Below are 23,567 nucleotides of genomic sequence, written 5' to 3' on the forward strand. Positions count from 1 at the left end.
GTAATTGGCATATTTAGAGGGGAAAAAGTCCTGGAGGGGAAAAAGTCCCATTTGCCATAAACACATCAGAAGATGTCCAAGAAATTGGCAAAGGAAACACTCTGGAAGTGTTCAGAAAACAAAGCCAGAGAAAACAGAAAACATTATGGGGAAAAAAAACTGCCAGAAATGTAGCGGGGGAATAAAAATTAACAGTTTGCTACACTCAAAAGTCTTTCTCTATGTGGTATGATGAGGATATTATATCATTGGGGATTTTTAAGCCATAACTGATTTTTATATTCTCAAGCCAGACCCCTTTTGGTTATTTGTGATTTTAAAATCTCTGAGTATGTACATTCTGCTTTTACACTTAGTTCTTTTGGATTTAAGCAGTATTTCACACATGCTCTGAGTTTCCATATTTTCTATGCTATCTAACACAGAAATGAACCTGGGCACCACAGATGGAAAAATACATGTGCTTAAGGCCAAGACAATGATAACAACTATAATATAAATAGTAATAGCTAACATTTGAGAGTTTTTATGTGCCAGACCCAATTTTATGGGTTTTAGGTGTACCGGGGTTCACTTAATTGTCTCAAAAAACTCCATTACCTCTCTCAGGAAAATGAGGCACAATGAGGTTAAGTAACTTGCCCAAGATTAGAATAATCTGTAAGTAGAAGAGTTATGTTCTGAGATCCTACGGTTCAGCAAGAACAGTGCTATAGTATTTGGAGCAAGGCACCTAAGCACAGCAAATACCAAACTGATTATTGCTCCATAGCTTTCCAGCAACTAATCAACATACCCCAAGGGAATGTACTTCTAGCATCTCAATTGGAAGTTTTTGAGAATGAAAATAAATCTCTAAGAAGTTCTACATTAAATTCATAGCAGCCTTCTCCAAGCAGGGCAAACCAGCTGCAGAGTTGAGATGGAGATTCACTACACAAACCATGCCACAAGATACCATTGTAGGTCACTAATTTCTCCTGCAGAAGTAGCACCCATATTGATCGATGAGAGAAACTGGAAATTGGGTTGATATTTACAGCCATTTTAGGAATAAATTCTTCAAATCTAATGGGAAAGTGGTTGATTATAAATAATAAATTGTAAAAGGAATAAAGAAATCTGCTATTTTTTTTCTCTGCACCATATGATCTTGGTTAAAAGACCATTTATTGGTTTTAACAGGTAAGTGACCAGGATAAGGTACCTCCTTCTGTGACCAGATCTTGGCATTATTCTCCCTGTACTGTCCATCAAATCCATCATAATTTTTCCCTCTTAATCTAGGTCTTTCATAAGATACAAAAATGGATAATTCCAATATAGTTTTATCTGCCATTGATCTCTCACCTCAGAAACTCTGATATCCCTGTCACCTACCTCACATTTATATCCCTCTCTCCCACCAGCCTCCTCTGGGCCGGGCAGAAGGAGTCCTGTTTCCACCCTGGGTTTCGTTAGCTTCTATGGCGTCACACTCCTGAGCATCCATTCCAAGCTGATCTTCCCCTGACTAGGATGAAGTTCTGCATACCCTGTTAGCTCAGTTGTCCTCAAAAACTGAGACTTAGAAGAAATTCAGTCTGTTTTTCAGGACTTGGGATTATGTGACTTTACTCATAAAAGAGGCTACAGAAAATATGACCCCATCATTTTGGCTTTTGGAAAAGGTGCAAAATGCTCAGGATCCCAGTAAAAGCCAATCTCTCTCTATTGTCCCTTTCAGACCCAGATAAAAAGTTCAGAGAGACATTTCTATCTAGAAAAAAGTCAAGTACACTGCCAGCTTCCTTTAGATGTAGCAAGAACAATGCTTTTAATTCTGTCTCTTGACTCTCTATATGTAGATCACTGAATAAGCAGATAGAACCAGAAAATGAAATTTTAGGTATTATGAAAATGAAATGTTCAAATGACACAAATGACAATGGGCAATTTTCACATCACTCAATAAACTAAGCATCTATTTATTCCTTATTTATGCCATGAGTTATTCTGAGTTTAACTTTTTTTTTTTTGTCTTTTTGCTATTTCTTTGGGCCGCTCCCACGGCACATGGAGGTTCCCAGGCTAGGGGTCGAATTGGAGCTGCAGCCACTGGCCTACGCCAGAGCCACAGCAACATGGGCATCTGCAACCTACACCACAGCTCACGGCAACGCCGGATTGTTAACCCACTGAGCAAGGGCAGGGACCGAACCCGCAACCTCATGGTTTCTAGTTGGATTCATTAACCACTGTGCCACGACGGGAACTCCTGAGTTTAACTTTTTAAAACAAGAATGTGAAGGAATGAGATTCTCACCTTGGTTTTGCAGGAGAGGATCTGCCTACTCCCCCGCCCCCCCCCCCCAAAAAAAAAACTTCTAAGGGAAGAGATTGACTATTTTGATGGGAAAGGGACTATAAACCCATAGGGATTCCCTGCTGAGGAATGAGAACAGTTTTCTTTTGCCCCAACAAAATAAACCTTTACAGAAGTAGTGTGAAAGCATTTGAGATGATGCAGCTTTCTTTTATAAGAAATAACTTTCTTTTTAATATATCCCCTAGGGCGCTGGGAAGGAAAATATTTTTGCCTCCTAACCGCTGATTCAGTGACCTGAGAATCGGGTCAAAATGAATTAACAACCCACAACTCTGCCTTTAGTTTGCTTAAAAAAAAATTATATATATATACATATATATATTTATTTATTTAGAGAGACAGATGCTTGAATCACAGATAGATGAATAGATGAAGTACTGACAGATGTGCTTTAGTTTATGCCTTTGGTTATGTTTTTAAAGTTAGTTGCAACTTCAATCAATATTTGTAGATTGACAGTGTCTATTAATTTCCCCCTTTCGAAAATTTCTTCTAACTTTTTTTGGGTCTGTCTCTTCTTTCTTGGGTTTTTCCTTTATGATCTCCATTCTTCTTGGCTAGGGAGGACCTTCATCTCATGTTTTCTGGAATGTCAGCTTTTCAAGAAAAGTGCAGTATTTTGAATAATTTAGAGTAATGTAAAATATCTGATTTTGCAGATGACTTAGTAATATGCTGATGACATAACTCTCAGTGTTTGGATGTTATTTTCTCTGTCTTTGTAGAGGTGGGGAACTTTCCAGCTGAGAATGATGGAGATTTTGTAATTAAACCTCTCCTAGTTCTTATTTATTCTCTGTATGTTCAAATATATTACAATAGGAAAAATTCCTTTATTCTTAATACCTGTATTTGTAGTTTCAAGTGCAATTTACTTTTGGATAGGAAAGGATCCTCAGGAAACTGGACTTCTATATAGCATTTATAGCAGAATAGGCATTTTCAAGGTCAGATACAATGTTTAAGACCTATGTCTCTCTCAGAAATAGCAAATAAGCAGTCTCAAGGATGAAGAACATATAATATATATCTACTTGAGCACCCTTTCCTGCGCTCTCTTAAACTAATTTTGCCATGCCTCGAGAGAGAGCATCCTATGTTTGTATGTGGAGGATTAGATAAGAGATATACAAAAACCTCATTGGAAAACAATGACTGTGATCGAATAGATAGAGAACTTAAAATGAATGACCTAGGTTTTTTTTCTTTTGGGCCAAGTGCATGCATCACCATTTACAAACATGAATTAATGTTTGTCTCCATGGTCAATTCTCTCTTTTTTTTTTTTGCTTTTTAGGGCCTCACCTGTGGCATTTGGAAGTTCCCTGGCTGGAGGTCGAATCAGAGGTATAGCTGCCAGCCTACACTGCAGCAATGCATGATCGGAGACATGTCTGGGACCTACACCACAGCTTACAGGCAAAGCCGGATCCGTAACCTACTAAGTGTGGCCAGGGATCAAACCCCATCCTCATGGAGACTGGACAGGTTCCTTACCACTGAGCCACAACAGGACCTTCCTAGTCCTTCATTTTTAGTCTTTGTTATTTATATGTATTTGGTTAAAGGCATGTGTTTCCAAATTTTGTTTTAGGGAAGAAACAGACATTTGGAAATTGCAGTGTGCTCATGCACTATGACACTCCCCGTTTACCAGTGTGAGTGGGCTGTGACTGGTGGCTTATTCTATTTGAACCTCAGAGGAAAGGAGGTCTGAAAATTCTCATTCAGACACACAGAAAAAAATACCCAGATTTCTTGTTCCTTTGTTTTCTATTAACAAAGACACACACACACATACTTAAGAATAGGTAAATAAATGACTGAGCCTCATGTATATAGCTGCAAAACATAAAGGAAGCTGTTTCCATGTGGGGCTTGGCACATTCCTAGGAATTGTGAAGACGATGTCATAAATAGATATTTCCCCCAAATGGCATGAATTTAGTTCAGCCTGAAGACTAAACTTTGAGTTTGGGGTGCTCAATAAACATTTGATTGACTGGATGAAATTTTACCTTTCAAGAGTTTCAGTTTTTTTCCCCTAGGAAATTTGCTCTTTCATAGCTAAAATCCCCAAGCCTGTTAGGTTAAAAATATATTGATTAGGAGAACCAGGTGTTAGTCATGCTATAAAGATAAGCTTCTTTCCGGTTTTTCAAATTTCTATCACTTTGACAATGTCTAATTGTGAGACAGCCATGCCCATTCCTTCATATGCAGAAGAAAGCTTCCTATTAATTTCTTTGGCTCCCCTATGCTCACATTCACATTCTCCCAGGGAATCAGCTGCATAGTGGCTAAGCCAGGTCCCCAGGTACTTGCTTAGAGGCTTTCTTAAAGGTTTCTAGGCAGTAGGGGGGCTTCAGGGTGGAGCTGGGTTGCTTGTTGGTGGCTAGGAGGCAGCCTGTGCTCAGTCACTGGCAGTGTGTATATAGACGTATCTGTCCCTAAAATAGTCTATGGAAGCAAAAACATCCACCAACAACAATTCATGAGACTAAGACCAATGAACAGAGTAACGGATTGGTTGGGAAGACCACGAGCAGAGACTGAGCGAGCTAGCCCAAGGGCAAGGGTTAGCTGTAACCTTATGAGCAATTGCTTGTAATATCATGCCCTTGGAAATTTTTTAAAGATTTAGGCTTCTTTGGGACTCTGGGATAACTTCTTGGAAGTAAGCAGGGAGGTTTTTATTACTCTCATTTGATGGATAAGGTAAAATGGCTTTTATAATTTAAAAGGCTTTTACATTTTAAATTTAAATGGCTTTTACAGTTTTTCTGAGTGAACTTGGAAAAGCCCTGAATTTATGCTATTTCAAGAAGTTAACTGGTTTAATATGATCTCATAATGGATGAGGAGCCCCCTTTAGTCTAGCAGCCAGAGAGTGGGCTGGAAGCATGATATATAGGTGTGAGGACCCCCTTCCCCCAACAGAGATAGGAGAGAATCTATCCAAGAATTTACAAAACCTCATAATTTGACTGAGCATTGCTTGCGGGTTGGTGGGCTGGTTACTTAATGAGCAAAGAGCCATTTCCTGGCCTACTTTGTATAGATAGGAACTTTCTCAGGGTTTCCACACTTGATGGGAAATGGTAGACCCCAATTTGAGCTTTCTTTGCTGAGATATTCTTAGTGGCTTTCACGTCTGTTTGAACTTAGTGTGGGTCAGCTTCCCTAATGATATGTAGTGTATGTGTGCAATTATGGACAGCCATAACATTGAAATGCTGAGCCACTGGCTTTAAGAACAACCTTCCTAAGGAACTAACTCAGGATAATCAAGAGCACCAGGTGGTCCAAGAAGATAGGATGGGCTTCTCTGTAGGAGGGTCTGGGATTGAATCTCACCTCTATCCATCCACAGTGCAGAGGATGTGTGTCTTTCCTGAGCCTCAGTTTACTCAATTAATAATGGAAACAATATTCACCCTTTGCTGCAGGCTTATGAGGGTCAAATGACATGATAAGACTTTTATTAAAAAAAATTAGTTGACATGAAAAAAGAAAACTCATCAAGGTAAACCCATTGTCCACCTCAGATAGAACTCTGTCTCAGATAACAGATGCCATGATTCAAAAAGACGGATCATAATGGCTTTCTGGATGTATTCACACTGCAAAAATTAGTAACACTGTGGATCCATTAGAAGCCAAATTAAGCTGCTTTCCCATGCCACACCACTGTCACACAGGATGCACGCTCTGGGCAGATTTCACACATTTTTGTCATTGGGTTGGCAGAGCTGTCAAATGCCAGTTTTGAGAGATGAGGCTATCTACATTTGCTTGCATAACATATTTAAGCAGAGAAACAAAAAATGAAAATATCCTCTGGCCATTCAATGTGTGCTAGGTAACTTCTGTTTGTGCTTCCTAATTAGCTCTCTCCCCAGCTCCTGGGCCTGGAAAAACTGTTCCACACATGCACATCTCCTGACAGGCTCCCTTGCCCTCTGGTTTCTGGTTGAGCTCAGTTAATGTGGGCCATCGGCAGAAACTAGGAGAGGACAGTGAGTGAATGAAGGATTTTGAACCTCTTTCAAAGTCAGGCAGACATAAGACATGAGAAAATTTATATGAATCACTGGAATAAATGCATATTCTCACAGCTGAAAGTAACTGGCCCCAAACCAGTCTAGCACCAGGGGGATGAACATCTAAACACACCTTGTACCCCATCAATGACACTGGGGCCATGGTAAAGCCCCACTTTAGTACACCTAGTATACATGCTCAGTGAACTTCCCTTTGATGGTAGTAAATTATTGATTCAAAACTCATGATTTATTTGGCTATAATTTAATTATTGCCAGCCCTTCACTATAGCACATAATGATTACTTCCATTAATTACACAGAAATGAGATGCCTTGCTTAATGTAAAAGTCAACTATAAAAGTAAATATGATTTCATATGTACATAGATGCTTAAGTGAAACAATAACACCACATTCACTGTTTATAGATATAATATCCTTAACAATAAAATTAAAAACAAATCATGCCATACTTACCGGATCCCTTTTCACTAGCTCTCCGTTGGGCACGATCACAACCAGGTGGACGATGATGATAATAGAATTCAGAACGTAAGTCAGAAACATGTTCTTGTGCAGAGTCACCCGTTGGCAGCTAATGCTCCTGGTAGGATAAAGTAAAGCATTAAATGGTGCTAAAAGGTTAAAGTACCTGCCGGCGGAAAAAAAAAAAACCCAACTCGGGTAATACTTTTAGTATTTTTCTTGAGCAACAGAGGAAAGAATAGAAGTAAGTGAGGCTGGTCCCACCTTTAAGACTCATTACTACCTTTATGCCTGATTTTTATTTTTTTATTTTTCTCGTTTTTATTGTTTTAATAATTTTTAAAATAAATTAATAAATTTTAAAAATAATTTTTATTTTTCTATTATAGTTGATTTAGTGTTCTGTCAATTTTCTACTATACAGCAGTGACCCAGTCTCTCTCACACACACACACACACACACACACTTTTTCTCACATTATCCTCCATCATGCTCCATCACAAGTGACTAGATATAGTTCCCAGTGCTATACAGAGGATTCTGTCTGATTTTTAAAGACAGTTTTCCAGTCACAGTAGCTCATAGTTTTTAGTTCTCAGGGTGACTTCCCATAATAACTAAAAGTACAATAAAAATCACTTTTAATTCTAACAAATGTCATAAAATTGAGAAGGACTTTGACAAGAGAAACCATTAGCATTTAGAGTTGTGCTTCAGATGAAAAGTTGACTACCCATTGATGTAACTTGGCAGAAACTGAGTGGCAAATAGGATAACAGAGCCTGAAGTCAGAACCAAGGTCACCTAATAGCCTAACTGAACCCATGTCCTTGGCCCATCACATACACAGACTTTAAGTCTCCTACCATCCTTCTCTTTCACCATTTCTTTTAACATCTTATTTCTCATATTCCAACTGGAATCACCTCTATGCTTCCATTTTTCCATGTCCTCCTGATGGTGGAGTTCAGACACAGGCAGAGAATTCTAAAGAGGTTCAAATCTGATTTCTTGCTGAGACAGAATATGGTTTTGGATCTGGTACCTATCCAAGTGCACTGCTTGTTGGCACGGTCATTTTCCCCCTCTGGGGTACTGGACAATTTGCTGGATTTTCCCTTCCTTTCTCCTCCATTTCATAAATGTGTACATATGCGTCTGTATGAATGTTCACATAAACAGTACTGTGAATATCCTAGCTCACTTTTTGATGCCAATGGAGAGAGTCTGAAGGATAGGCTATAACAAAATTGGAATGATTATTCTACATGAATAAAAATCTTGTTTACCATATTGGATTTGGTCAAAAAATGTTTAGCATAATGTGAGAACTTTAGTATTAACATTAAGTTTATGATGCCAACGATTGCTTATGGCAACTATTCCTAAAAAAAAAAAAAAAAAAACTTCACAGAATAAAGCTAGAATCCCTGGCATTTTGACAAGAAAATTCTGGAGGAGAAATGAAACATGCTTCCCTTTCTGACTTAATTCACTTAGTATGAGTGTCTCTATTTCCATCCACATTGCTGCCAATGGCATTATTTCATTCTTTTTTATGGCTAAGTAGTATTCCATTGTGTATATATATACCACATCTTCCTAATCCAATAATTTGTCAATGGACATTTGGGTTGTTTCCTGGATTAGCAATGACATGCTGCTGTGTAGCACTGGGAACTATGTCTAGTCACTTATGATGGAGCATAATGTGAGAAAAAACAATGTGTACATGTATGTGTAACTGGGTCACCATGCTGTACAGTAGAAAAAAAACTGTATTGGGGAAATAACAATTAAAAAAAGAAAAAAAAGAAAATGCTTTCCTATATTTTCAAATCAAAGGAAAATGAGTTGTCAACTGTCTGTAGTCAAAGGTAAGCCAAAGCAATGAGGGCATCTGTTAGAGCCTATTTTGATTATTGCAGCTACATTTTTCAACTTTTCAGGAAGCACAAGCATTAGTAAGCAGTTAATACAGAATATTTACAATCCTCAACTTGTTGACCAGGGGTAGAATATAGGAGGTGGCCAATGGTAAAGATGGGGTTTAGAGAAGAACTTTCTCTTTCTCTCTCACACACACTATCATGTATTATTTTACGTAGCAGCAGAAAATTTTGTTAAATAAACTGAACCTAATTGGTTTTATAATAGTACTATAAAAGTAGGATGCAAATTAAAAAGCCTTTAAAAAGGAAGAACTATTTATGTGAAACATCATGCTCATTTATACTGCATAAACTCTTCCATAAAGCAACTGTTAAACCTGTGACCTGCCGTTTTTCATATAGTCATAATAGCACTTTATAATTCTTCTCACTGGGAGTGGTCCTATTACTGGATTCATCCTGGCTTAAACCAACGACACTTGACATCATGCAGAACTAAGGAGTGTAGCTGAATGCAACATTCAGTGTTATTCTTCTCCTGCCTGATTTTCTTTGGATTGGGTAGAGTTCAATAATCTGTCGATGGATGTTAGCTTAATGTTCAGTCTCCTGGGTAAACCAGAACCACTGTGAACAAAATACACCTCCTTCCTCCTCCAGCTTACTCTCGGACCCTTGCGCCCTTCTTTTATTTTTCTTAACACGTGCTGCCTCCTGTCATATGTTTGTTTATTGTCTGTTATTTTCCCTCACTAGAAGTGCTAAAAGAATTTGTCTTGTGTACCTAGGATAGTGTCTGCCATATGGTAGGACATAATATTCTTTTTTTGCATTAAAAATCTTTATATAATAGTAATTTTCTTCTTTGAACCATGACCACAAAACAGTTTTCTAGTACATCAGAGAATTACATTAAATGCTAGATGATCTCACATTTTATGCTTTGTATTATACTGAACATTTTCCAGATACTTGTTATATATTAACATTGGACATTATCCTATTGTTCAACATTAAAAATCCATATATGATACTGAATACTCTATAATATACACAATGAAAAGATGATGGTTTAAACTGGGTAATCTATTAGGTTCCAAAGGAAGAATATGACTAATATATGAGTTTCTATTTCTTGAACATTTCAATATAATTTCTGCTTATTGAGTTTTAAAATTTTTATTACACTTACTCAATGACATTTACACTCAGCTTTTTGAAGCGAGTTAAAGGTACTTTAAGTTTATTAAATTTTTTTCTATAATCCAATACATATTACTGTGTACCCACTATGATTACAACTTTCTTGTAGATGCTCGGGAAAGACAGCTTCTATTTTCAGAAAACTTAAATAACGATTTACTCTTATTAAGATAAATGTTTTAAGAGAGAAGTATAGGATGCTCAAGAGAATAAACTAATTAGGTGTTTAATTGTTCTCAGTGCAAACAGCCTGTTGCATGAATGAACGTGACAGAAGCAGACATTTTCCTATCAGACCTGCAATGTCTTTAATATAAATAGCATGAACCTGATTTTAGCTATACTTTACTCCTCTTGATAAAAAAAAATGGCATTTATATGAACAGGACATTGCCTACTCTGAGTGACAAGGAACCATCAGTCCTATAGATTCTCCAGGAGAGGGAGGATAGGACAATATAATCTACTGTCTTGACCCAATCAAGGTACCATTCACATGTGAAGGAGAAAGAACGATTTACTTCTGTATAAATCCCAAGACATCATACTGTAAGGCTGAAGCTAGATGTCATTTTCATGGTTTTAGTTTACTTGATATTATTTCACATTAAAAAATTTGTTTTAAATTATTGCTATTCTATGTATATATGTGTATGCTTTGGGGGAATCTAGAAGTTGTATGAAAAGGTATTTAGTATTTGCCTTGAGTTTTGCAGACTGTAGAAATTATCCATCCATTATAAATATATGACAGAGAAATAGGGGATACTGAGCAAGTAGAAGAGGAATCAATATTCCCGTTGGAGGTCCCAGTGGAAACCTTCCTTTTTGCTAATGTGGCTAATGTCATGTAAAGTAGACAATGAGGACACTCCTTTCAACACACATCTCTATTAACTATCAGGCAGGAGTAACTGATATTCACAATATTTAACAATCAGCAAGGCATGGGTGTTTTTGACAAGCAGTCAAAATGGATGTTTAATGTTCTATTATTGGACTTAAGAAAAAACAGTGAGATGTTCTCAGTATTTAGAATTCTACTGTAGAAATGTAAATTAATAAACTGCAGATGGAAGTGATGGGTGGGATAAGCAAATCTACTGCACACCTGCTTCAATGGTTAGGAAGCACAAATGTCCATTTATGTGACTTCATCAAGCCAGTCTTCTTTAAGGATTTACTTGCCATAACTCTGTTATTGACATTTACTCTGGGCATGCTAGTAATGAGAAGTCTTGATGGACTGATTCGATGTTTCTGTTTAATTCCTCTCCATGGTATTGCTCCTAACTAATTTTTCCCTGCAAAGAACCTAAGCCAAATATCATCCTAAAGAGGCTGTCTTCAACCTTCAACTGGTGGCCCAGAAATAACCTGTCTATCACCCTGAACATTATTTTAACTCTGCCGCTTTGTACAGTTAAGATCTTTAGTATTGCCTTTTCTATGATTTAAATCACTGAAAAATTTTTGTTGTTTTGTTTTTTCTGGGGCCGTACCCACGGCATATGGAGGTTCTCAGGCTAGGGGTCTAATCGGAGCTGTAGCAGCCAGCCTACGCCACAACCACAGCCACGCGGGATCTGAGCCACCTCTGCAACATGGCAACACCGGATCCTTAACCCACTGAGCAAGGCCAGGGATTGAACCCGCAATCTCATGGTTCCTAGTCGGATTCGTTAACCACTGAGCCACGACGGGAACTCCTAAAATAGCAAAGACTTTATATACATTGCTACATTCATTTTCCAACAGCACAGGAAGCATGATTCTTATTTGTTTCAGGGTTACATAGTTCTGCCTTTTATCTTTTCCTGCATGCTCAGAATAAAATCACATTAAGATTAGAGGTATGCCTTAATGATCTCATTGAGTAATATCCCAGGGTTTTTTAGCAAGGTATTGGTAATTCCACAGCCTCCCATATATTTAATAAGTTTAAATTCCTCTGCAGGCCTTCCTGGCCTGCTGGTTCAAGGAGAACACCTGCAGGGTTATTCTTTTTTATAGATTCTAGAAGGCACATCTTAGGACTTTAGAGATTTCAATGGGATGATTATGAATGGGGCATTAGGTCTCAGAAGTGAAGCTGGGTATAACTTCTCATTTTAGTTTCATGAAAGTTTTATGAAATTCATTATTTGGATTTTGCAAAATAACATAACCCTGGGCATGAAGAATTAAGCAAGGGAGTGATGGTGATTTCTTGCTCAGGTTTCAGGCAGATGATATCATTTAAGTCCATAAATTATAAAACCTACTATCATAATGTGAAGTAAATATCACAAGGGTGATGTTCAATGTTTGAAAAAAAATCTGGGAAAATATTTCCAATTACAAGATAGAATCCAGATTGACCAGAGTTATTTGGTCTTTTATTTCCATAGTACTTTTAATAGTTCTGAAATTCAAATATAAGAAAAATGTGAAGAATCAGAAATGTATTTAAGAGCAACAGATAGCCTTGATATTTTTAGTTTGGGCAGATTTACGCTAAGATTAAGAACAGGTATAAAAATTAGACATGACTTCTTTTGGATTTGAATATCTAGCATGTGTGCTTTTTGTAGTCCAGTCATCTCTTACTGTGGGCGCCTTGGAGAACCAGCTATTTAAATTTCTGTCTTTTTATTGTTATATTCAGATTGTAACTCAATGCAACTTGTTTTTCCTCCTAAGACTTAAGTAGCTGTTTGGTAGGTTCTTGAAACAGAGACAATAAAGGCAAAATTGGTGCTTCCTAGACAATATGCCCCTATACTCGCTCAAGGATTTTACCAGATGAATCTTGTTTTGGACACTAACTGGAACTGAGAAATATTTCACTTCATCTATGTGCTAAACTTTTAAACACACATCATTAGTAGCTTAATAGGGAAATGATCATTGAAAGAATGTTCTTATTTTCTTTGCTGATTTGGCTCTTATACTCAACACTTATTTAAGTGACTGGAGACATAAAGACTAAGAAATGCCCCCTTGACATTTTCTTCATCTTTCAAGTCCTGCATACATTTATTATTTGCACTATTACAAACTTGGGGCTTTTTCTTTCAGTTTTCTTATGGTTATATTTTTTTTAAAAGTTCAAAGATTAGACTTTTTAACCAAAGTTGTGTAAGAGCCATGATGTGATACATCTATGCACTGTGGTCAAGTGTGGCCGAAAAATGAACAGATATTCAAAGATTATTCATACCATGGGTTTACTCTGCTCTATTCTGATCATTACAAAGGAAAAATTATTCTAACTCTAGTAATTAAGTCCTCTTGTCTTACTGCTTTATCAGTCTTTTTCCTGTTAGACCACATGCGGAAGGAGCACATTCTCTGCTTATTTATGTTATTACTTGCTATTCAGTTAAAATATTGATATTCAGTTATATTGCTTATTCTACATAAGAATTTTGATTATAGAAGATGAAGACATAATATATAATTAAGGCATAAGTTATACACAGAGATTAAATACAGGATCAAGGAAAAAAAATAATCATTGTGTAAAGGGTGTGTTTACAGGTATTTTCCTCTAGAATAAATTTTCTCTAGTATAACCATGGAAATATTTTAACAAAAGTCGAATTAAGATTCTTTATTCTATATATGAACCACTATAAATTTAATTACATACCACATCTTTTAAGTGTGGAAACTTATTTTCAGTCTGTGTCTATGAGCTTTTCTTCATCATTTGTATGCTATCTAAAAAAAGCGTTAGTGGAAGGAAATACCATGGCACTGTAGAAGTTAGAATTTTCATGAAAGAGTAATTTATGCCTCCTGCCTTTGATTTAAAGAAATGACACTAAATTTAGAACCTGTTTTTAGGACCAAATTTAATATATGTCACTACCTCACCTACACTGTAGTCACTCTTGAAAACACAGAATCAATGTTTAAAATCTCATTATAAAATCAGTATCTGTATCAACTTAATCACTTTGCACAGATAATGCAATCATATAGACACAGCTTCAGAACAGAAACTCTCGTTTCAGTTAACAGTGGTAGGGTTATAAGAGCAAGAAACTGTCTTTGCCAATAGGCCCCCTTCTTCCAGAGATTACTCTGGCTGAGTGAGTCAAGGCCAAAAGAGACTTCCTTTTCTGGCTGAATACAGTCATGGCCTTACCAGCCCCACCTCTCTTCTAGCAAATCCACTTACAGTATAGCTCATAATAAGCAAGGTATGTTTGAACTTGTGGCTATGGCCTCCATATTTTATTTCATTAAAAAAATTTATTTTATTGCCTCATCTGTGGCATATGGAGGTTCCTGGGCCAGGGGGTCAAATTAGAGCTGTAGTTGCCAGCCTACACCATAGCCACAGCAACACCAGACCTGAGCTGCATCTGTGACCTACACCATAGCTCACAGCAACACTGGATCCTTAACCCACTGATCGAGGCCAGGGATTGAACCTGCGTCCTCGTGGATGCTAGCTAGTCAGATTCCTTTCTGTTGAGCTGCAAGGGGAACTCCAATGGCCTCCATATTTTAGAGTGAGGGTAAAAGAAAGGATTCTTTCCTCAATACTTCATGGAAACTTAGCCATGGTAGATGCAACTTTACCATGTTAATACAGTGTATTTATGGACTTATAGGACTATTTTATTTAGGAGGCATATGGCCTTTGAAAATTATATTAATCCATCCTATTTTCCTCAAAGATAGGGCTAAAGAGTATATTTTAATTTCACTTTTCTTGCTACTTCATGACTCCCAATGTTACATGTCCTGTAATTTGCAGACTTCCCCCGTCCAATACTCTTACAGTTTACCATTTATTTTAGTACCTAAGAGAAGAAAATAAAAAGCAGATGCTGTAAGTGTACTTACCTGAGAAACATGAAAATCCCCAGGGAAATCAACAAGGTCAAAATCGACAAAGAATGACCCACAATAGCCAAGTAGTACAGAATGTACGCATTCTAGAACAAAAACAACAATGAAAGTTAAAAAAATACTTGAATAAATTATTATAGAAGAGGGAAAAGTTTCTATTTTTAAACAGTATAAATCAACAACTGTTTTCTCCTTTTAAAAAAGAACTACTAAAATGATAAATAATTCAGAGAATTAAATTATACTGAGTTATAAATTAGATTAGCAAATTAACTATTATAAGACTATCACTTATAGTAGAATAGGCATGACCTCATAGGTCAGTCACTTCACTTACAGAGACCACAGTAGTCCTCGCCTGTAGAATCGTTTTGTTGCACTACATGATTTTTAAAGCAACTATATGCTACTTGTAAGAAACACCATTTAATACAGGGATATAGAAATGCTAGCTATGAAAGGATGAGAAAAGATGGTCCAGGAGAATATAACATAAGAAAACTGGTGTGCTATAAGTACAGCAATGCTAAATTTCTATGCACTAATACTATAAACTCAAACCACATAGAACATAAAGTAAAAACTGACAACTCCTAGTAATCAACAGAATGAACACAACGATAAAGAAATCAAGCTATAGAAGGTTTGAACTACATGATCAACAAGTTTTACTAATTTACATATAACAAACATTGCACACATCTGCAAAATATCCATGCTTTTCAAATGCACAAAGAATATTTATCTAAATTGAGATACACTAGTCAGGAAAGCAGATTGTAACATTTCAAATAATTAATATCTTAAAAACCATCTTCACTGACCCTAATAGTCTAGAAATCATTAATAAAAAGATAACTTAAAATCCACTCTATTGTTGAAAGTAAACAGTATATATGTAAATAGACACCCCATCAAAGAATTCACGACGACATACCAAAACTTTCGGAACACAGATTAAGCTGTACATAGAGGGAATTTTAAAGAGTAAAATGTATATACGAGCAAAGAAGATTGAAAATCAGTGACCTAAATTTCTTTTTTTTTTTTTTTGCCTTTTTAGGGCCATACCCACAGCATATGGAGGTTCCCAGGCTAAGGGTCTAGTCAGAGCTACCGCTGCTGGCCTATGCCACAGCAACATCAGATCTGAGCAGCGTCTGTGACCTATACCACAGCTCACAGCAACGCCAGATCCTTAACCCATTGAGCGAGGCCAGGGGTTGAACCCAAAACCTCATGGTTTCTAGTCAGATTCGTTGCCACTGCGCCATGATGGGAACTCCCTAAATTTCTATCTAAAGAAAATTAAAAAGTGTAAAAGAAAGGAAACTGAAATGATAGAGAACTCAGATATATATTGAATGGATCAAAGACAAAACGTAATTATTAAAAAAAATTTAGATACCTTGTGCAAAGAATTTTAATCATTATGTTAGGTGCCTAGAGGGGAACATTCATTTTTAAAATACTTCTTTATTTCCTTCTCAGCTGTGGCCAGAGTGTGTGACGAGGTCAAATATGGCAGCACTGAGAATTATTTATTTGGATTTGCACTCTTTCTGACAATTAACGAGGTTACAATTTTTTTTTCTGTAAAATCATAATCAGCATTCATTCAGGAAATCCCTTACTCAATGGCATGTCATTTCAATTAGACCTTATTAAATAAATAGCTCTAGGATGTAGACATGTGTCTTATTCTCAGAGGTGACCTAGCAATTTGAGAAGCAGTAACTGGCTCTGGTACCCTCAGCCTGTGCCTGTGATGAGATGCCTCGCTTTAGTTAACTGGTCTCTGAGCTGTCTATTCATCTTGTTTGTTTTTAATTGTTGTTTATTTTGTTTTTAATGAAAGGAAAAATTCTGATACTCCCAAAGTTTTTTGAAGGAAACAAAAGCACTGCTGTGCTTGTAGCTTCCAACTTAGTAATGATTTAGTGTACAGACCTATCTTTGAGGGAAACCATAGGTTTCTCTTACAGCCATCAGAGTTGCTCAGAGATGCCCTGTGTGGCTAAACACTGACCAGGTGGTTTCTCCCAGCTCTGTGGGGGGAGGAGGCCTGTCATAGATGTAGTGATTTTTTCTGATTTCTGATGCATCCTGTGTCACCCCCCCCACCTTGGCTTAAATGTTTCTAAGCAGAGATAATATTAAAAATATTTAACAGTCATAAGACGTAAGTAGTAACAAGTCAGAATGGACTTCCACTGAAAATAACCAGTGACACCTCTATCAGTGGACTGGCTGGGAAGCCCTATTTTAAGGGTTCCTTCCAGGTTTGAGAGTAAAACTGTCATGGGCATCTCACGACAGGGCCAGGGCAACTGTTAGCTTGTGACTTGTGGAGAAATCTGTAGTTGCAGAGCTCTTCTAGGAGAAGAGAGATGTTAAGGGATTCCTGGAGATGCCATCTAATGTCTGGCATTGTAGGGAATCCCATCATTTGATCCATGGACACCATTCCCCTTGCTGTAAAGAGCCTGATTCCATATGCTTATGGGACGCTCACTTACTGCGTGCCAATCAAGATGTAAAACATTTTCTCAAATACCACTTCATAGAGTCCCCAGGACCTGCAGGTCACTATCTGATTTCCTGCTATAAAATAGGCTGGCATCTTTATAGCAGGTGTCCTGCAATTAGGCATATGTTTCCATGTAGAAGCAATGGCATTCTCAACCCATACTGAAATTTGAACAAGAACCTACCTGCAGTTTGTCAGGAGTGAAAGCATTGCACATAGTGTAGTTGGACCAGGATATGTTGCTCTCAGGGTGTCGATACCAATCCCCGTCTTCACCACAGTACTTGGTAACTTTTTCTGTTAGTGAAACAAAACTTATTACTACCTCAAAATCACAAGAAGGGAAAACAGTCGATTAAAGCTTGAAAGCCATTCCCCAGTGTTAATCACTTTATAGATCTGAATGTGAGTATAGTCAAAGGAGACTACAATAAGTCAGGTGTTGCAGAAGATGTTTTACTATGTGTTGCTTCAATTTAGCTTCAGCAAAGCCATGTAAAGCAGATGCCGTTATTTCCATTTTACAAACAGGAAGCAGACAGTGAGAGAGGTTATGGAGTTTGAAAAGTCACTAGATAGTGGGTGAGCTAGGATTTAATTCTAGGTCTGTCAGACTCCAAATCACTACACACCTTATATCTCATATATATTTTTAAGACATTAAATTTCTGATTTTAGATAGGAACTATGTGAGAAGAGCAAGACCATACTTTTCATTTATATGCAATGTTTATTTATTAGATTGACTGTACGAAACGGCAGTTTTTGTGGGTCAAATGGTCAAACCTGGGCAATTTCGTACAGATAAATCTGGTAGAACAAAGAAGTCCCAAACTAAGGGAAGTATCAAGTCATTTTTATGACTCTCCAAAAGACTGCATTTGAATTGTCTCTGTTCATACTGCGAAGAAAATATTAGGGATTCATAGATTTAGCACTCATTTTTACTTCTTTAGCCATCTCTTAAGTGATAATGAGAGGCGCTGGTTCAGCTGGATGGGAAAGTTAAGGATCTCTTTCATTGCTGTTGGCCAGGCCCTGTGCTAAGCACTTTACAGTTATCTTCAGTGTTAATAATGACCCTTTAAGGTGATTATTGGTCTTCACAATGTACATGTCAGGAAACTGAGGCTTAGAGAAGTTAAATAAATTCCCCTTCAAACAGCAAGTCATAAAACTAGGCATCGAATCTAGGCCTACTAGCCTTCAAAGTTAATGCAGAGGTAGTAAATGCGTTATTAAGCCTCAGAGTCCTGTGACAAAGGTATCTATACTCCATGCCAGTGACCCAAAGACTCGCAAATAATTTCATTGACTACAAGATAGTATTTAAATTCTAATCTAATAGGCTACACAATTGGAAGAAAAATTACACTGAATTAAATAAAGTAGAAATAACAAACAAGTAATCATTAAAGTGAATGTACTTGCCAAACTTATTCTGAGTTACTCAGATTTTTTCTAGTTCTCCAAAGTAACTGTTCAATGTGTGTATTGCCTTAGAGATCAGATAACAACCCTGAATTGGTAAAATAGGAGATTTTACCAATATGTTTGCAAGCCTCACATAGTTCTGATTTTTGATTATTTTTGAAGGATTGTCCTTCATTGGTAAAGGCAAAGTGCTGTCATATCTATGTCTTTTTTAAATATAACTTTTTTTACAGAAGGATATGGAAATCAGAATCATATACTATTTGTTATTATTTTAAAGGCTAAGGAAACAATTCATGTCCAAGAAACTTATTTGACTGAAATATTACTGAAATCTGATAATATTTAAAATAAATTTCTATCAGAAGTTTTGGCTATTTGAATCAATATGCTAAGAGCTAGTATGAGAATTATTTTATCTTTGGCAGCTTTTAGGTGAAATTCATAATTTTTATTGTATGACTGAAACAGGTACTACCCCGCTCAACACAACATTTAAACTGAAAATTGCAGACTTGTTTAATGTCTACTCCAGCAAGGATTTAAAACAGATGAAAAAACACATTCTTCAAACAAATGGTGTTTTTAAGTACCTATCAGAATCATCTTGCTTAATGTAAACCTGTTTCAAAGTTAATAAGAAAAATTTTAAATTGTGAATTTGCTGTGACAGCCACTAGGCAAAAAAACTATTTAAAAATCACCGTTGGATACCATCGATGTTTCCAAAAGGGTTAGCACTAATCAGCAGAGAAAATCTGAAGTTGAAAATTGGTCAACAATTGAATGTTTTGTCAACCATTCTAAGCTTACTTGAAATTAAAAAAAAAAGTGTTTTGTAATGCAGCAGTTTATCTTTATACAGTATATCTTTAATATATTGTTAGAAAATAGTTGTTTTATTGAAATGAATTTGGTTTTTTACAAAGTTATGCAGCTACATATGGTGACCTGCTATACGGAGGAGTCCATTCCAGTCATGGCTGGTAACGTAGGAAACTGTTTTGTTTGGATTTAACTCAGATCTGGATCTAGGCATTTCCTGGTTCTAAGGGTCGCAGCTATCAAGAACTTGTCCTCCCTCACCTGGCACATCTGTCAATATTTGAGGGAAGGCTATGTCTACTCTGACTGCCCTTTCTGAACCAAACATCCTCATTTATTCACACCACACATGCTGTGCCCTCACAGCCTGGAGCCTCTCTGCCTGTACTCTGAGATGGCATTTTCCCTCTAATTTGGTCTGAGTTTGGACTGTCCACGAAGAGGACAGCATGCTTCCCTCCTTGTAGATTCATATCATGGAACTTGTTCCAGATTCTCAGACCCAGTCTCCAGAGATTCATGTTTGATTAATTTGAAGAAAGACAAAATACTGCCATTTTTAGAAAAGTTCACCAATTTCAAAGGGTATCCGGATTGAGAATCATTGTCCTAAACCATATGTTGGCCACCTTAGCTCTGTCCCATTACTGTTCATTGAGTGTTTGACTCCCAGGGCAGGCCTTAGATCCCTCCTAATAAGGATTTAATTTTCATACTCTAGAATATAGGTTAGCAAGAATTTTCTTAAGACTATCAATCTCTTTGGAATTTCAAGTCTGTTATTCACTTTTTCATTACCTACCTGTCTTTAACCAAGCACTTTGATTAAAATGAAATCCCTGTCATTTCATTAAACTGTTGTGTGTATCAAGATCCAGCTTTTTGTCAATACTAAAATATGAAAGATTTAAGTTTGTTGAATATAGGTGTTTTTAAGATTTGCCTTCCCTCTGAAATGGATTTGCGACTTGGCTAAGAGCTTTCTATCTAAAAATCAGCCTGAAAAGATGGATCTACACCTGGAAATTCCTGTTTTGCTGACCCCAAACTTGTCTTTTAATCAGTAATTGTCACTACTTTGGCAAGAGAGCATTGCTGCTTTGAAACTGGCCTTGTAACCTCGACTGCAGAACAGCTTTGTGCCAATCAAGTGACCTCTAATATAGTTGTCATATTAAGATTAATGAAGCATCAGGTATTGGGAAGAGTCAATAAAGACCTGGAGGCTTCCCCAAAAGTAGCACTTAGAGTTTACAGGAATGTAGTGCTGAGCAGGGCATAGCACTAAGCTCTTTCTCTCTTCATATCCCAACTTTTCAATTGAAATGAAAATTCCTAGAAGTGGCTGGTCTGAGCTGCTTTTAAAAAGTGCCCCACTGTAATCCCATTTCCATTATCTCTGCCTTACTGGGGTAGAACTTTGTATCTCATTCTTGAGGAAGTGCAAAAAGCATCTCCCAAACGTTGTCTTAGGGCTAGAGTAATTTCTAAGTTCTAAAAAGTACTTCAATTTGCATACATTTCTACAACAATTTAGAAATAGTGTTTCTCAAATGCTTTTCCAAGACTGTTGGCACTTACAGAGATAAGGGTTCTAAGAGCCCAGGAGACTTGGGTTCACTTGGGGTTTTATGTCAAATATTCCATGAGTATAAAATGAGATAATATATAGGAAAGTATTTTAGAAAGTAAAAAAAAAAAAAAAGAAAGAAAAAAGAAAAAAGATATTCAATGGAAAGTATTCCTACATGACTTTTATATTATTAATTGACATATTTTTGGCTGTTCACGTTGTGCAGGGTACAGAGCAGGGTTACTATGATCCATTTTAATAGTACTAGTCTTATTTACTGAGCATAGGTTAATAATCTGCTGTTGGAAATCTGGTAAGTGTCTAGAGTTACCACTTTCTGGTTTATTTTCCCTACACATGACAGTTTTATATAATTTTCAAGGTTACATAAAATTTCTATTATGCTTGTTCTAGCAGCCCAGTACACCAAATTCTAGATCAAGCATTTGTATTAAGTCATCATATGTGAAACAACTGAACATTTTTAAAAAACACACATTTAAATAAAACCATTAAGTTGTAGAGAAATTTAAATTTGTATTACAATTTAACATTAATATTTAACAACATAACTTTTAAGATTTAATAGACTTTATGACCAACGTGTATAACTGGTTAGAAATGTGACTTCAAAATAAGGACAGTGGCAATCTTTCTACAACTGGGTAATATTTCATTTCCATAAATGCTTCAGAACATTTATGCATAATGCTAAACTGCATAGAGTACAATTTGGTAGTATATTTTGTATCTGATTTTCTTTTCAGAACTAGAAAAACCCTAAAAGATTCATAGACAAAATATAAAATACAAATAAATCCTCTACCTGCTGCATCAAAATCAGGAAAGTAGTCCGGGCAGTACTGCTCGGCGAGCACTCCAGCCGGTGTGTCATCCCAGCAGGACCATCCATCCCAGGTACGGTTGCAGTACAGACCTGGACATTTAGAAAGAACATATTGCAGTTTTTTAAAAACTGTAGACTCCCCAGCAGGATTTAACAGTGCATAGGCAGTTATTCTGGGGATTTCCACTTGGGTATGGAAATATTAAAACAACAGTAGCAACAACAAAATAAAGGTGTTAACTTTTCCAGACTAAGGGAATTTACTTTTTTTTTTTTTTTTTGGAGGATATTCTCCAATTGTTCCTCAAAAGGCATATTTGTCATCTGTATGCAAACGCTCCTCCAAAAGTTTTGCTTTAAAATATCTCCAGAAATGCTACGAAAGAACTCTTGTGAAAGTACATGCAATATTGCCCTAGAATTAAAGGCTCTGGCACATATGTATTCCACTAACCATTAACTTTCAAAGGGATTGCCTTGTGTCGTTCTGCTGTTAACCCATGGGTGACACATCTGTTCAACATTCCTACTGGAGATGCATTTGCAGCCAGTTAATGGGTTGCATATAAAAGGTCTTAGTACTTTAGACTCACACTTTGTTACTGACTGAAACAATGCTCAGTTTGATCACCTTATGTATTTATCAATTGGCTCCAAATGGTTTCTCACCACTTTCAAAAATTAAATCTACCCTAAAACTTAAAGAATTACCTTTATAAAGATATTCAAAAGAATGAGCCTCAGGCTTTACAGGCAAGTCAAGAAGACTACACTCATTCAGTTTCTGAAACTATCAACTTTGTGTTTCTATGGTTTCATTGACTACAGAGAAATGGTTTTTTCTTTGGGCATAGTTGCATCTAATGGCTTTTCAGGTTCTTAGAAAAACACTGAAACCAGTGCAGACAGAAGAATGACATGTATCTATCTTTCAGTTTACTCATTTTGAAAGAAAATGCTAAGAATAGGAACTATAAATTAAAACCTTAGCTGTTTGATGGCAAATCTTGTGTAGTAACAGTATATTCAACTAATTTTCCTCCTACCAAACAGTGTTGTCTGAGAAGATAGGAGGACGTACAAGATCTTGTTGGGCCTTTTCAAATGTTTTAGGGGATGGGGCAGACAATTTAATTGGATGTAGCAATACTTGGTTATTACAGCCCTTTTGTTTTCCTCTGGGCCCTCAGTAGCTAATAGAATATGCTTGGCTCTGAGAATATTTGGGCAATCACACAGAGTATTCTAGAGAAGGTGATAGATAAACAATGTCTGCCTAGGAGATAATCTTTTGCTGATTCCTCTGGGAACTGGGGGTAGAAAAGAAAAAGGAACAGCAGGAGTTGCCAAGCAATTGACAGGTAAGGGAAGATACTGCCTAATTAATCCAAGCAACAAAGAGTTTTGACAGGTTCCACCCCAGGCTAATTCTCTGCCCAGCCTTTTCCAACTCTCTTCCTGTCATTCTCCACTTCCTCTCCCTCACATAGGAGTCTTGTATTGTTCCTGCTTGCC

The 23,567-nt window shown here is 36.8% G+C and overlaps 1 protein-coding gene across 1 annotated transcript in view; it reads right to left on the reverse strand.

Annotated features, from left to right (window-relative positions):
• The window catches only part of CALCR (calcitonin receptor), a 52,257-nt gene that overhangs the window by 22,902 nt on the left and 5,788 nt on the right, over positions 1-23,567 (reverse strand). Inside the window, exons 3-6 of the mRNA XM_047752663.1 lie at positions 22,032-22,142; positions 17,558-17,670; positions 14,838-14,929; positions 6,891-7,017 (exon numbers count right to left, since the gene is read on the reverse strand). Coding sequence (XP_047608619.1) covers positions 6,891-7,017; positions 14,838-14,929; positions 17,558-17,670; positions 22,032-22,142 — 443 coding nt within the window. The remainder of the gene's footprint in view (positions 1-6,890; positions 7,018-14,837; positions 14,930-17,557; positions 17,671-22,031; positions 22,143-23,567) is intronic.

Source organism: Phacochoerus africanus, chromosome 11, assembly GCF_016906955.1.
Source record: "Phacochoerus africanus isolate WHEZ1 chromosome 11, ROS_Pafr_v1, whole genome shotgun sequence".
NCBI lineage: Eukaryota > Metazoa > Chordata > Mammalia > Artiodactyla > Suidae > Phacochoerus > Phacochoerus africanus.